The sequence below is a fragment of the Rattus norvegicus genome, chromosome 9 (assembly GCF_021556685.1).
Source record: "Rattus norvegicus strain SHRSP/BbbUtx chromosome 9, alternate assembly SHRSP_T2T, whole genome shotgun sequence".
NCBI classification, from domain to species: Eukaryota; Metazoa; Chordata; class Mammalia; order Rodentia; family Muridae; genus Rattus; species Rattus norvegicus.
The window spans coordinates 112,785,082-112,800,209 of record NC_141542.1 but is presented as its reverse complement, the minus strand read 5'-3'; the positions used below and the strand labels follow the sequence as shown (position 1 = coordinate 112,800,209).

The following is a 15,128-nucleotide window of genomic DNA, read 5'->3' as shown; positions in this document are numbered from 1 at the left end:
ATTGAACAAAACCATCCAGGATTTAAAAATGGAAATAGAAACAATAAAGAAAGCACAATAAAGGGAGACGACACTGGAGATAGAAAACCTAGGGAAGAGATCAGGAGTCATAGATGCAAGCATCAACAACAGAATACAAGAGATAGAAGAGACGATCTCAGGGGCATAAGATAGCATAGAAAATATCCATACAAATGTGAAAGATAATATAAAATGCAAAAAACCCCTCCTAGCCCAAAACATCCAGGAAATCCAGGGCACAATGAGAAGATCAAACATAAGTATAATAGGTATAGAAGAGAGTGAAGACACCCAAAACAAAAGTCCAGTAAGTATCTTCAACAAAATTATAAAAGAAAAAAATTCATTCCCTAACCTAAGGAAAGAGATGCCCATAAACATACAAGAAGCCTACAGAACTCCAATTGGATTGGGGCAGAAAAGAAATTCCTCCTGTCACATAATAGTCAAAACACCAAATGCACAAAACAAAGAAAAATATTAAAAGCGCTAAGCGAAAAAGATCAAGTAACATGTAAAGCCAGACCTATAAAAATTACTCCGGATTTCTCTCAGAGACTATGAAATCCAGAAGATTCTGGACAGATGTCAAAATGCCAGCCCAGTCTATTAAATCCAGCAAAACCCTCAATTTAACAAAGATGGAGAAACCAAGATATTCCATGAAAACCAAATTTACATAATATCTTTCTACAAATCCAGCCTTACAAAGCATAGTACATGGAAAACTCTAACACAAGGAGGGAAACGACACCCTACTAAAAGTGTAAGTAATCTCCTTGCAATGAAACCAAAAGAAAAGAGACACATAAACAGACATATAAACAGAGCTCCACCTCTAACAATGAAAATAACAGAGAGTAACAATCACTATTCCTTAATATCTCTTAATATCAATGGACTCAGTTCCCCAATAAAAGACATAGACTAACAGACTGGATATGCAAAGAGGACCTAGCATTTTGCTGCATACAGGAAACACATTTCAGAGGCAAAGACAGAAACACTCTCAGAGTGAAAAAGTCTGGAAAATAATTTTTGAAGCAAATGATCTGAAGAAACTAGCTGGAGTAGCCATTCTAATATCGAATGAAATGAACTTTCAACCAAAAGTCATCAAAAATGTTAAAGAAGGACACTTCATATTCATCAAAGGAAAAATCCACCAAGATGAACTTTCAATCCTAAATATCTATTCTCTAAATGCATAAAAGAAACCATACTAAAGCTCAAATCACACATCGCACCTCACACAATAATAGTAGGAGATTTCAACACCCCACTCTCATCAATGGACTGTCGGTCATGGAAACAGAAATTAAACAGAGACATTGAGAACTAATGGCAGTTATGAACCAAATGGACTTAACAGATATTTATAGAACATTTTATCCTAAAACAAAAGGCTGTACCTTCCTCTCAGGACCTCATGGTACGCTCTGCAAGAATGGCCGTTTAATCAGTCACAAAACAGGCCTCAACAGATACAGGAAGATAGAAATAATCCCATGTATCCTCTCGGATCACCCTGGACTAAGGCTGGTCTTCAATAACAATGAAAATGACAGAAAGCCCACATATACATGGAAATTGAACAATGCTCTACTGAATGATAACTCTGTCAAGGAAGTAATAAAGAAATTAAAGACTTCTTAGAATATAATGAAAATGAAGTCACAACATACCCACACTTATGGGACACAATGAGCAGTGCTAAGAGGAAATCTCATACCTCTGAGTGCCTGCAAAAAGACATAAGAGACAGCGTATATCAGGAGCTTGAAAGCACACTTAATGCTCTAAAACAAAAAGAAGCAAATACATCCCAGAGGAATAAAATGCAGGAAACAATTAAACTCAGGGCTGAAATCAACAAAGTAAAAATAAAAAGGACTATACAAGGAATCAACATCAGAAGCTGGTTCTTTGAGAAAATCAAGAAGATAGATAAACCCTTAGCCAGACTAACAAGAGGGTTCAGAGATTATATCCAAATTAACAAAATCAGAAATGAAAAGAGGATATAACAACACAATTTACGGAAATTCAAAAAATCTTCAGATTCTACTACAAAAGCCTATATTCAACAAAACTTGAAAATATGGAGTAAATGGTCCATTTTCTAGACAAATATCAGGTACCAAAATTAAATCAGGATCAGATAAACCATTTAAACAACCCCATAACTCCTAAGGAAATAGAAACAATTATTAAAAGTCTCCCAACCAAAAAGAGCCCAGGACAAGATGGGTTTAGTGCAGAATTCTATCAGACCTTCATAAAGACCTTATACAAATACTGTCCAAACTATTCCACAAAATAGAAACAGATGGATCACTACCAAATTACTTGTATGAAGCCAAACTTATGCTTATACCTAAACCACACAAAGACCCAACAAAGAAAGAGAACTTCAGACCAATTTTTCTTTTATTTATGCAAAAATACTAAATAAATTTCTCACAAACTGAATCTAAGAACACATCAAAACAACCATCCATCATGATCAAGTAGGCTTCATCCCAGCGATGCCGGGATGCTTCAATATCTGAAAATCCATCAACAGAATGCACTGTTGTAAAATTGTAAAAAATTGGCTAACATTATCCCCCACTAGTTCTGGCACTGCAGTGTCCCAAGGTGTCTGGTAGACATCTTCATCTCAGTCAGGAAAGCTTCTCACACCCTTTTCTCCATCACGTATAATGCTGCTGATGGCCTCTCTCTGAGCCTGGCAATAATCTCTTTACCTATCTAGTTCCCAAGGCAGGCTGCTGCCATGCCAGAAATATACATCTCAATTCTGTGGTGGCTTACTGCCCCAGTCTCCACATAGCCTCCTAAACTTAATTCTCCACAAGAAAGAAAACACAACATGATAAACTCTGATCCAATTTATAAGACATAATTTCCTACATAACATAGAAAGCCCTGTACACATTCATCCCTGAAGAATCTTCATAACAACCTGTAAATACACAAAGTGGAATCTTGACAACAGACTCCATGTTCTCTGAGACTTCCTCTGCCGCCACCTTCTGTTCTAGTCTCGTCTCCTCTCCAACTTTTCTCTTGCCCATCCTTCCTTCCTTATCCAATGACAGGCCTCTTCCTATCTTGTACCTGCCTTCCATTTCTATAACATCCTATCATCCACTATCTAAACAAACTCAAAGGAAAAAAATGACCATTTCACTAGATGCTGAGAAAGCATTAACAAAATTCAACACTACATCTGCTAAAAGTTGTGGAAAGATTAGAAATTCAAGGTCCATACCTAAATATAGTAAAAGTAAAATATAACAAACCAGTAGCTAACATAAAATGAGAGAGAAACTTGAAGAAATCCCACTAAAATCAGGGACTAGAAAAGGCTGCCCATTCTCTCCCCAATTATTCAATATAGTACTTGAATTCCTACACAGAACAATCAGACAACAATAGGAGGCTAATGAGATACAAATTAGAACTGAGGCATTCAAAATATCACTATATGCAGATGATATGATGGTATAGTTAAGTGACCCCAAAAGTTCCACCAGAGAATTATGAAGCCTCATATACAACTTCAGAAAATGGCTGGGTATAAAACTCAAACAAATCAGTAGCCTTCCTCTACTCAAAGAATAAACAGGCTGAGAAAGAAATTAGGTAAATGACACCTTTCACAATAGTCCCAAATAATATAAAATATGTTGGTGTGACTCTAACTAAGCAAGTGAATTATCTGTATGACAAGAACTTCAAGTCTCTGAAGAAAGAAATTGAAGAACAACTCAGAAGATGGGAAGACCTCCTATACTCATGGATTGGCAGGATTAATATAGTAAAAATAGACATTTTGCCAAAAACAATCAATCTATAGATTCAATTCAATGCAGGCTTCATCAAAATTGCAACATAATTCTTAATAGTGTTAGAAAGTGCAATTTGCAAGTTCATTTGGAATAACAAAAGACACAAGATAGCGAAAAGTATACTCAACATTAAAAGAACTTCTGGGGGAATCACCATCTCTGACCTCAAGCAGTATTACAGAGCAATAGTGATAAGAAATTTATGGTATTGGTACAAGGAGGTATATTAGTGGAATAGAATTGAAGACCCAGAAATGAACCCATACACCTATCACCTCTTGATCTTTGACAAAGACTTAAAACCACCCAATAGAAAAAAAGAGGATTTTCAACAAATGGTGATCGTTCAACTGGAGGTCAACATGTAGAAGAATGCAAATCAATTTTTATTGCCCTGCACAAAGCTTAAGTCCAAGTAGATCAAGGACCTCCACATCAAACCACATACACTCAAACTAATAACAGAAAAAGTGGGGAAGAGTCTTGAACACATGGGCACTGGAAAAATTTCCTGAACAAAACACCAATGGCTTATGCTCTAAGATCAAGAATCGACAAATGTGGCCTCCTAAAACTTCAAATCTTCTGTAAGGCAAAGGGCACTGTCATTAAGGACTAAATGGTAACCAATAGATTAGGAAAAGATCTTTACCAATCCTACATCTGATAGAGGGCTAATATCCAAAATATACAAATAATGGAAGAAGTTAGACTCCAGAGAACCAAAAACCCCTATTAGAAAATGGGATGCAGAATAAAACAAAGAATTCTCAGCGGAGGAATACCGAATGGCTGAGAAATACCTAGAGAAATGTTTAGTATCCTTAGCCATCAGGGAAATGCAAATCAAAACAACCCTGAGATTCCACCTCACACCAGTCAGAATGGCTAAGAAAAAATATAAGCTGTTACAATCACTCTGGAAATCAGTATGGAGGTTCCTCAGAGAATTGGACATTACATTACCCAAGGAAACTGCTATATCATTCCTAGGCATATACCCAAAAGATGCTCCGACATATAACAAAGACACATGCTCCACTATGACATAGCAGCCGTATTTATGTTAGCCAGAAGCTGAAAACAGATGCCCTTCAACAGAGGAATGGATACAGAAAATGTGGTACATCTACACAGTGGAGTACTACTCAGCTATCAAAGGCAATGACATCTTGAAATTCATAGACAAATGGACAGAACTAGAAAATATTATCCTGAATGAGGTAAAACAAGTACAGAAAAACACATATGGTATACACTCACTGACAAGTGGTTATTATCCCAAAACCTCAAATTACCCAAGATGCAATCCACAGATCACATGAAGCTCAAGAATGGGGATGATTGAAGTTCAGATTCTTCACTCCTTCTTAAAATGGGGAGCAAAAATATTAGTAGGAGGGGATATGGAGGCAAAGTTTGGAGCAGTGACTGAAGGAACAGCAATTCAGGGGCACCCCACATGTGGCCTGTATATGTACAGCCCCCAAAACTAGGTAAGAAGTGCATGCTGACAGGGACTGGATATAGATCTCTTCTGAGAGACATAGTCAGAGTATGTCAATTACAGAGGTGAATGTTAGCAGCAAACCATTGAAATGAGAATAGGATTTCTGTTGGAGAGCTTAGAGAAAGGACTGAAAGAGCTGAAGGGGCTTGCAACTCCATAAGAGCAACAATCCCAACCAACCAGAGCACCCAGGGATAAAAACCACTACCCAAAGTCTATACATGGACTGACCTATGGCCGCAGCTGCATATGTAGCAGAGGAAGGCCTTGTTGGGGACCAATGGAAGAAGTAGTCCTTGGTCATGCCAAGATTGTACCCCCAGTGTAGAGGAATATCAGGGGTGGGAAAGAAGGAGGGGTGAATGGCCAGGGTAGCACTCTTATAGAAGAAGGGTAGGGATATGGAATAGGGAGCTTATGTCCTGGAAACTGGGAAAGTGAGTAGCATTTGAAATGAAAATTTAAAAAAAATACCCAATAGAAGAAAAAATGTAAATAGACGGAGGGAAAAGTATTGAGAACATTTTCCTTGCTAAGATCCCTCTGGATCTGTAGAGTAAAAATTCACAACAAATATATTGAGAATAGGAGGATGAATTTTCAGATTTTTCTCATTCTTCCCAATTGTCAACAAACTAATGGGAGCCGAACCAGGCTGTGTCTAACATATAAGAAGCCCATTGCTTGTACTGGGGGTGTATGCTCTCCTGATTTGTTAAATACGCAATGCCCTGCATGTCGATACTGATGCTCGAGCAGTGAGCCTGTCTGGCCGCATGCGCATAGGGAGGATATATGCTACTCTAAGTTTATTCTCTCTTAGGAAGTGTCACTCTGTACAAGGAATATGTAGACAGTGTTTGTGCCATGCTGAATAGCACATGGGCGACGATGAATCAGTACACACTTGCTCTGAAGGCTTTTAATTTTTTGCAACCTGAGGCACAGGAAACACCCAAGACAGGAGGCAAGACTGGAACACCGCCCACAGTGTGTGTGAGCCTATACCTGTAGGTATGTTGAGCCCGAATCCCTTGCCCAACCTACAATTTTCTCATTGTCTTAGATGGCTGCTTACCCAGCTAATGCAATGAGGTGTTCATGAGAAATCTGAGACCATGCCAGGGCTTACAGTCTGGGAATGGCTGAGTCCCTGACAATGGACCCTCCCTCCAGGCAGCTCTGTAACTGAGTTTTCCCTGAGCTTCTTGTTAATTCTTTCCTGAAGCTAGCTTGCTTTCTTCTTCCAGGCATGGTAAGCATTCAGACATCTTGTCTGTAGGATGCTGCCTTCAGCTCCAGGCCTTGCCTTCCTAGTTCCACTTTCCTGCTGAGGAACAGGAAGTTGATGTTTCTTTTAAACTTTTGTGTTTGGGGAGCAAGAATATTTGCTCACCTTGCTTTGTCCCACATTGATTTTTCAGTCTGTGGAATGTGTTAGGTTTTATTTTCTGTGCAGACAGTTTCCAGTTCTCACTCATTCTTCGTACCATGAAAAATTCCATGCCTATTATTTTGTTTCCAGTCCACAAAAAAGAAAGTTATTTTCGAGTGTCCCTATACCACCACCTTGGACATGAACTTCTATTTTTATCAGTTGTGTGTTTCAGTACATTAACCTCATATTATTTGTTTGTTTTTCTCAAACATAACCTTTATTTTTCCCTTTTCTTAATTTTTTCTATTTTTAAGAAACCTTTCATTTCTATGTATTTATTATTCTTTTATTTGTGTTGCTATTGGTATTTTGTTCTCTATCTATTACATTTATACACAGTGACCTACATTGGGAGCTGATTGGATTGTATTAGTGTGTGAGTTCACTATTTATACTTACCTTTCTATTTCTCTTCTTTTGCTCTTCTCCAGTTCATATTCTTGTGACTTCCTCTTTCTGAATACTTATGTTTAAGTAGAAAATAAACAAGATTATTAGGACACTTGAGAGTCAAAGGTTGTTATAAAAATGTTCATGTTGACCCTGTGTGGGAAGTCCCAGTGAATCAGGTCATCCAATTCTTGTTCACAGGATGCTTGAAAAACCCTATTATTTCAATTGAGTCTTTAGAAATAGACCATACATCCAAGTGGATGTATTATCTCTCAGTAAGGCAGCTCCTAATCTCTATGTGGAATGAACTGTTTCTTTGCTTGTCTGAGGTACTTGGTGTTCAGAAGTAAATCATCACCATCTCTGCCAGAACCTGCAGACCTATAATAAATAGCTCCATAACTGTCCACAGTTTGTATATTTCATAAGTCCAGATTTATTCAAATAAGATATCTTCTAGAGTTTTCTGTCCCTTGGTTTGTTTTAAAATCTCTTCTATACTAGAGGGAAGGTTATCTATGTGTACATATTGGTAACTCTCAATAGATTATATTTAACGGTGTTTTATTTTCCTTTCTCAGGAATGTTTGTCCTTCCAGGAGCTTTAATTGGCCGTTTTCTTGGAGGCTATATTGTTGACAGATTGCAAATGTCTACTAAAGTTGTGTTGAAATTTATGATGGTGTCATCATTTATATCAGTTGTACTTTTCCTATTAACCTTTTTTTGGTCGTGTGAAACAGCAGGCTTTGCTGGAATCAATGATGATTATGATGGGTAAATATACATTTGTAGTCTTTATACTTTATTAGTAACTAAAAGCATATTTTCTATACTAATATTTCAGTAATTATTTAAATAACTTTTAGAAATATTAATCGTGTAAATGAAATATCAAACATGTTTTTACTTTTTATATTAAGGCTACATATCTCATATAGATACATTTGTTTACCATGCATTTATTAGTGATTTACAATCAAAACTAGAGCTTTGTGTTAGGGTATGTAGAAAGTAACAGATTTTACTCTTATATGTGTAACATGGTTTCACCTTGTGTTCTTGAACTAATGTGTGTATCTTCTAGACATCACATAATAAACTTGAAGTATATTTGATCATGCACATAGACAGTTTAGGTTAAATACCTAAAGTTCAAAGTACTTGCAATGAGTTAATATTAAATATTGGACAACATAAATGTAACTGAAAACCAAAGGACTGAGCAAGTGAAATGATAGAAGAGAATAATAGCACTTTCAACTGCAGTGGGACAGCATATGACAAACCTCTATTCAATTAATGCTACTGGAGCTGACCACGAGGCTATAAAACATGATGTCAACTTCACTTCTTTTTTTTTAAATTTAATTTTGTTTTGTTTTGTTTTGTTTTGTTTTACCCTTTCATTTTATATCCTGCTCACAGACCACCCCCACACCATCACTAAATCCATAATCCTTCCCACATCTCTCATTCCCTTCTCCCTTGAGCAGATCAGGTCCTCCCTTTGTATCCTTCCAACCTCCAACTTTGCACTTCAAGTCTCTGTGAGACTAGGTGATCTCAAGAACTTTGGGCTCCTAACAATAAACCACTTTGGAAAATTTTTCCAATAATTTAAGAACACTTTTTCTTCTGCTACAGACCCAGGTTTGGTTTCTAATACATGGAAGTTGGTAACTGTATTATCTGTAGTCCAAATAGATTTAATGCTATTTGTTTGCTGCTTCCATGGATTCTGCATTCACAGGGTTCACATACATATATTCTAGCAAAACACACACACACACACACACACACACACACACACACACAAACACATGCTTGCATGCATGTATGCATGCATGAGACACACATACATACACAAATAAATTCTAACACAAGTACATTAGCAACATTCAAACTACTTAAAATTTCTACTTTTACTACACATGAAATCACATGTCCTTAGAGACAAGATAAACATAATAAATGCAAAAAGCAAAGAAAATATGAGTATTGTATGCTTTGTCTTTATAAAATCCCAATAGATAAACAGTAAGAGTGTTCTAATAAGTAATAATGTATAAGTAAGTAAGTAGGAAAGTCATAAAGTAAATTTTTGTAGTGGGGAAGTCAGCTGATTTTAAGCAGTTATGATTTTGTTTGTTAAGTCTCTGGTGAAAATTTTATTATAGCATAAAAATAAAAATGGTACACATTTTAAGATTTATTTATGTTTAGTTTTTGTGTTTGAGTATTCACCTGAATGTTTGTTTATATGTATTATATGCCTGTCTGGTGTCAAGAGAGACCATAAGAGGACATCAGACTCCTTGGAATTGGAGTTAGAAATGGTTGTGAACTGCCATGTGGATGTTGGGAATGGAATTTTGATCTTCTGAAAGAGCAGAATGTATCCTTAAGAACTAAGCCTTTGCTTTTTATAAAGGGGTACATTCTTGAATGTGCATTTATTATGTTTTTGTATCTTAGTAAACCTGTAAAAATATTTTAAAGGGCATATTTGTGGATCTTGTGGATACCTTAGTGTATACATTAACAACTTAAATGATGGTATCATAATTGTGTTAAATCTCAACTTCATAGCCTTGGCAAACTTGGAAACTTCACAGCTCCGTGCAATGAGTACTGTGGTTGCACGATGACTGACTATAGTACTATATGTGGAAGAGATGAGAAACAATATTTTTCTGCCTGCTTTGCAGGCTGCAGAGCTTCAAAACCGCTAAGGAAGGAAAAGGTAGATTTTCTTATTCTTCTTAACTTTCAGGGTCTCTGAATTGTAGCTTGATTATCATTTACAAAATGCTAATATTCACTTATAATTAGTATATATCATGACTGACATCTGGTATGGGCTACCTCAAACAGGATGTTTTCTTAGTACCATTCATTTGCCAACAAATTTCATGGTGTCACCTTTTGAACAGCTGAGTAATATTCCCTGTGTAAATGTACAATCCTTTATTCTGTTGAGTAACATGTAGGTTGATTGCTGTTTCTGGCTATTACATATAAAGCCATAGTGAACATAGCTGAGCAATTCTCCCTGTGGGAGGATGGAGCGTCCCTTCAGTATTATTCATCTTGGTGGTTCCGACAGATGAAATTTCAGAGATGTTTTGATTAACATTTACCTGATGGCTAAGGGTGTTGAACCTTTCTTTATGTAAATCTTGGCCGTTTGAAATTCCTTTTTGAAAATTCTGTGTTGAATTATGCACCATTTTAATTGGATTATTTTTGGTATAATATGTAATTTTTTGAGTTGCTTAAGTATCTGAATAGGAGAACTTTAGCGGATGTGGAGTTCATACACATTTCTTCCAATTGTTTAGTTTGCTTTTTTTCATACCGATGGTTTTCTTTTTCTTACGGAAATATTTTAGTTACATGAAGTGCTAGTTATTGACTGATGAGTTTAGTGATTACACTATGTTTTGTTCAGAAAGTTGACTCCTTGTGTCATTGCATTCAAGGATGTTCCATTTTTCTCTTCTATCAGACGTAGTGTGTATTGCTTCACGTTGAGGGATTTGATCCATTTGAACCTGAATTTCATGCCGAGTGATAAATACGGGTCTATTGGTATTCTTCTAAATGCAGATATCCAGTTTGAACAGTATCACTTGATGATACTTTATGTTTTCCAGTGTGTATTTCTGCCTTCTTTATCTAAAAATCAAATGTCTGTATGGATTAATGTGTGGTTCTACAATTTTACTTCATTGATCAATGTGTTTTCTTGTATGAAATCATGTACTTTTAAAGAAAACACATCTCTACAGTACAATTTTATAAAAGGGTCGTGATATCTCCAACAGTTCTTTTATTTCTCAGGATTATTATGGCTATACTCCATTGTTGTATTTCCATTTGAAGTTAAGAATTGCTTTGTCAGGCTCTGTAAATGCTTATGTTGGACATTTGATGAGGATTGCATGATTATATGGATTTATTTTGTTTGGATTAAAATTTTTTTACCATGTTAAGTGTATTGATTCATGATCATGGAAATAATTTCCATCCTCTGATATTTTCATCATTTTCTTTCTTAAAGATTTGAAGTCTCTAACTGGCTTCTTTAGAGTTACACCAAGATATTTTAGGTTATTTTTGGCTAGTAATGTTTTGTGTCCTTGTTTCCCTCTCAATCAATTTGTCCATTTGGACATAGAAGGGCTCTTCATTTGTTTAAATTAATTTTGTGCCCAGATATTATCCTGACATTTTTTTAATCAGCCATAGAAAGCAAAATATTCAGATTGCTGACATGTACTATCATATCATCTGTAACTATAATATACTTTGACTTCTTTCCAGATTTGTAATCCCTCCCTCTCCTTCCATGTATTTTTGCTCTAGGTAAAACTTAAAATATTCTATTGCTTAATTAAGAAGAGAGAGGGGAGTCTAGTGTTGTTCCTAATTTTAGTGCAATTGCTTTGGATTTCTCTCCATTCAATGTGATGTTGGCAATGGGTTTGCTGTAAACTGCATTTGTTATGTTTGAGTATGTCCCTTTTATCCACAAATTCTCTGAACCTCTTGCTTTAAAGGGTGTTGTATGTTGTCAAGTATTTTAGGCATCTAATGAGGTTATCTTGTGAGTTTTTCTTCATTTTCTGTATATGACTGATTACATTTGCTAATTTTCCTATGTCCAACCATACACATCTCTAGAGTTAAGGCTAGTTATCATGATAGTTAATCATTTTAATGTGTTCTTGGATTTGGTTTGCAAGTATTTTATTGAGTACTTTTATATCTATCCTCATGTGGAAAATTGATCTGTAATTTTCTTTCTTCCATGAGTCCTTGTTTTGTTTTATTATCAGGGTAACACTGGCCTCAAGAAACGAATTGGTCTATATTTCTTTTGGTTCCATTTTGTATTCAAGGAATATGGGTATAAACTCTGGAAATCTTGTAGAATTCTTCACTAAATATATGTGTCTCTGTACTTTGTGTTTTCTTTTTTTCTTCTTGATTTGGAGAATCCCAATGACTTCTCTATTTCACTGGTGATTATAGGGGTTATGGGCCGTGTGTGTGTGTGTGTGTGTGTGTGTGTGTGTGTGTGTGTGTGTGTATTCCTCCCCAATACTTGGATTACAATTGATTCTCAATGTTATATCTCTGAAATAATGTTTTTACTCTGCTTAGTAAAAATCAGTTCTGTTCATGATTATATACAAAACATAGTTTTAACATTATTATACAATTTTCATAGTCACATTATTGTCCACATTTCAAATCTTAGATAACATGTAATTAATTTATAAGATGAATAATTTTATTACCTTTAATTGTCTTTAATTTATGTTGACATCCAATATTAATGACTTACATTTTTCAATTGAATATTTTTTATTTACATTTCAAATGTTATTTCTGTTTCTGGTTTCCTGTCCGTAAGCCCCTTATTCCATCCAACTCTCCTTCTTTATGGGTATTCCCACTCCCTAAACACTCCCCTTCCTGCTTCCCTACTCTAACATTCCCATACACTGGGGGGGCTCAGCCTTGACAGGAACAAGGGATTCTTCTCCCATTGGTGCCCAACAAGGCCATCCTCTGCTACATATTCAGCTGGAGCCCGTGGTTGGTGCATGTGTACCCTTTGGGTAGTGGTTTAGTACCTGGGAATTCTGATTGCTTAGTATTGTTCTTATGGGGTTGTAAGCCCCTTCAGCTACTTCAGTCCTTGCTCTAATTCCTCCAATGGTTTCAATAGTTTGCTGCTAGCATTCCTGTCTATATTTGTCACACTCTGGCTGAGCCTGTCAGGAGAGAGCTATATAAGGCTCCTGTTAGCATGAACTTCTTGGCTTCATCTATACTGTCTAGGTTTGGTGGCTATGTATATATGGCCTGGGTCCTCAGGTGGGGCAGGCTCTGAATGGCCATTTCTTTAGTTTCTGCTCCAAACTTTGTCTTCCCATACCCTCCTATGAATACTTTTGTTCCCCCTTTTAAGAAAGACTAAAGCATGCACAATTTGGTTGTCCTTCTTCTTGAGCTTCATGTGATCTGTGGATTGTACCTTGGGTAATTCGAGCGTTTGGCCTAATATCCCTAATATCCACTTATCAGGGGGTGCATACCATGTGTCTTTTTTTGTAATTGGGTTAACTCACTTAGGATGATATTCATCCAGAACCTCCAGACTGATTTCCAGAGTGGTTGTACCAGTTTACAATCCCACCAACAATGGAGGAGTGTTCCTCTTTCTCCACATCTTTGTCAGCATCTATGTCACCTGAGTTTTGATCTTAGCCATTCTGACTGGTATGAGGTGGAATCTCAGGGTTGTTTTGATTTGCATTTCCCTGATAACTAAGAATGTTGAACATTCCTTTAGGTGTTTCTCATCCATTCAGTATTCCTCAGCTGAGAATTCTTTGTTTAGCTCTGTACCACATTTTCTAATAGGGTTATTTGTCTTTCTGGAATCTAACTTCTTGAGTTCTTTGTATATATTGAATATCAGCCTCGATCAGATGTAGGATTGATAAAAGATCTTTTACTAATCTGTTCGTTGCTGTTTTGTCTTAATGACTTACATAAAGTGACTAGTATTTCTAAAATTTGTAAAACTGTCTTCTTACTCTCATATACTCACAAACACCTACTTGTGATTCACTGGCAAGCAAAATATCTCAGATTTTTTCAACTAAACTTGTTCTTGTAAATAATGAATATTAGGTTTAGTATTAGAATGCCATTAAAAGTAAGCAATCTAAGGTCAGTGTGATGGCATATGCCTTAATTCCTGTTTTCTGTATGCTGAGACAGACAGACCTCTCTGAGTTCCAGGCTATGTAGTATAATCTTCTTAAATGAGTGCTGAGAACAAGTAAGATAGACTTCTTCATGACGAGCACACCAACTGGATGTCTAATACCCCATGGTCAGCCTCAAAACTGTACATACAATTAATATTATACTGACTAAGCAAGTTGAATTTACATACACATATATTTTATATACATACATTTATTTATACATATATATGTATATGAATATGTATCAGTACAAATATATAAAACAAAGAGAAAGAGGCTACTAATTTCAATTAGGGACAAAAAAAGTTTGAGAAGAGGAAATAAAGGGGAAAATGAGATGATTGTACTTTAATATCACTAAATAAAAAAGTATAAATGCAGTAGGAAAAAAACCCTGGGAAATATCTTTTGAATATTAATTTAATATTTACTCTTATAATCATGAAAGTATCATATGCTGGCTTTTTCTGAAATACTATTTTTATTTTCAATATTAATAGGCATACTACAATTGTTCTTGCATTAAAGAAGGATTGACAGCTCCTGATGACGATGGTCAATTTTTTGATGCTGTTTCTGGAACATGTAATACCAAATGCCTTACATTACCTTTGCTTTTTGCCTTTTACTTTGCTGCCACAGTTTTTTCTAATTTTTGTAGTGTACCATCCTTCATGATTGTGTTGAAGTAAGTATATAATTGTCATGAATATGGAAAAGTTAGTACATTAAAATGATATACTTAGAAATATGTCAAATTATTATAGCACATGATTCCAATGTTTTATTGTAGTAAATATAAGTAGAAAATATTTACATTGTTAAAATTTATATATGAATAATTTTTCCTTGTCTTTATTTTTCTTTTCTTTTTTGTGAAACATGTATGGATGAAAAACTTATTCTCACTTTAACTTCAAAAGTGCAACCAGCTCTTGAATTGTATATGTTGCTCCTTAAATAGCAAATGTGGGTATATATGTGCCAGAAACAACATAACTTTAAAAGAAACCTTATATTTACCTTGTATAATATACATGATAAATCCATGCATAATCAAGAAAATTTTTTATTGTCACATTGATATGAGTGTAAATTTGATGTATTAGCATAGG

The 15,128-nt window shown here is 35.6% G+C and overlaps 1 protein-coding gene across 11 annotated transcripts in view; it reads left to right on the top strand.

Annotated features, from left to right (window-relative positions):
- Slco6d1 (solute carrier organic anion transporter family, member 6d1) overlaps nt 1–15,128 on the top strand; it is a 208,321-nt gene that overhangs the window by 151,626 nt on the left and 41,567 nt on the right. For all 11 annotated transcript variants that reach the window (XM_087567136.1, XM_087567137.1, XM_087567139.1 and 8 more), the window contains 3 exon segments: nt 7,801–7,996; nt 9,812–9,965; nt 14,514–14,701. In XM_087567136.1, the coding sequence (XP_087423262.1) occupies nt 7,801–7,996; nt 9,812–9,965; nt 14,514–14,701 (538 nt within the window).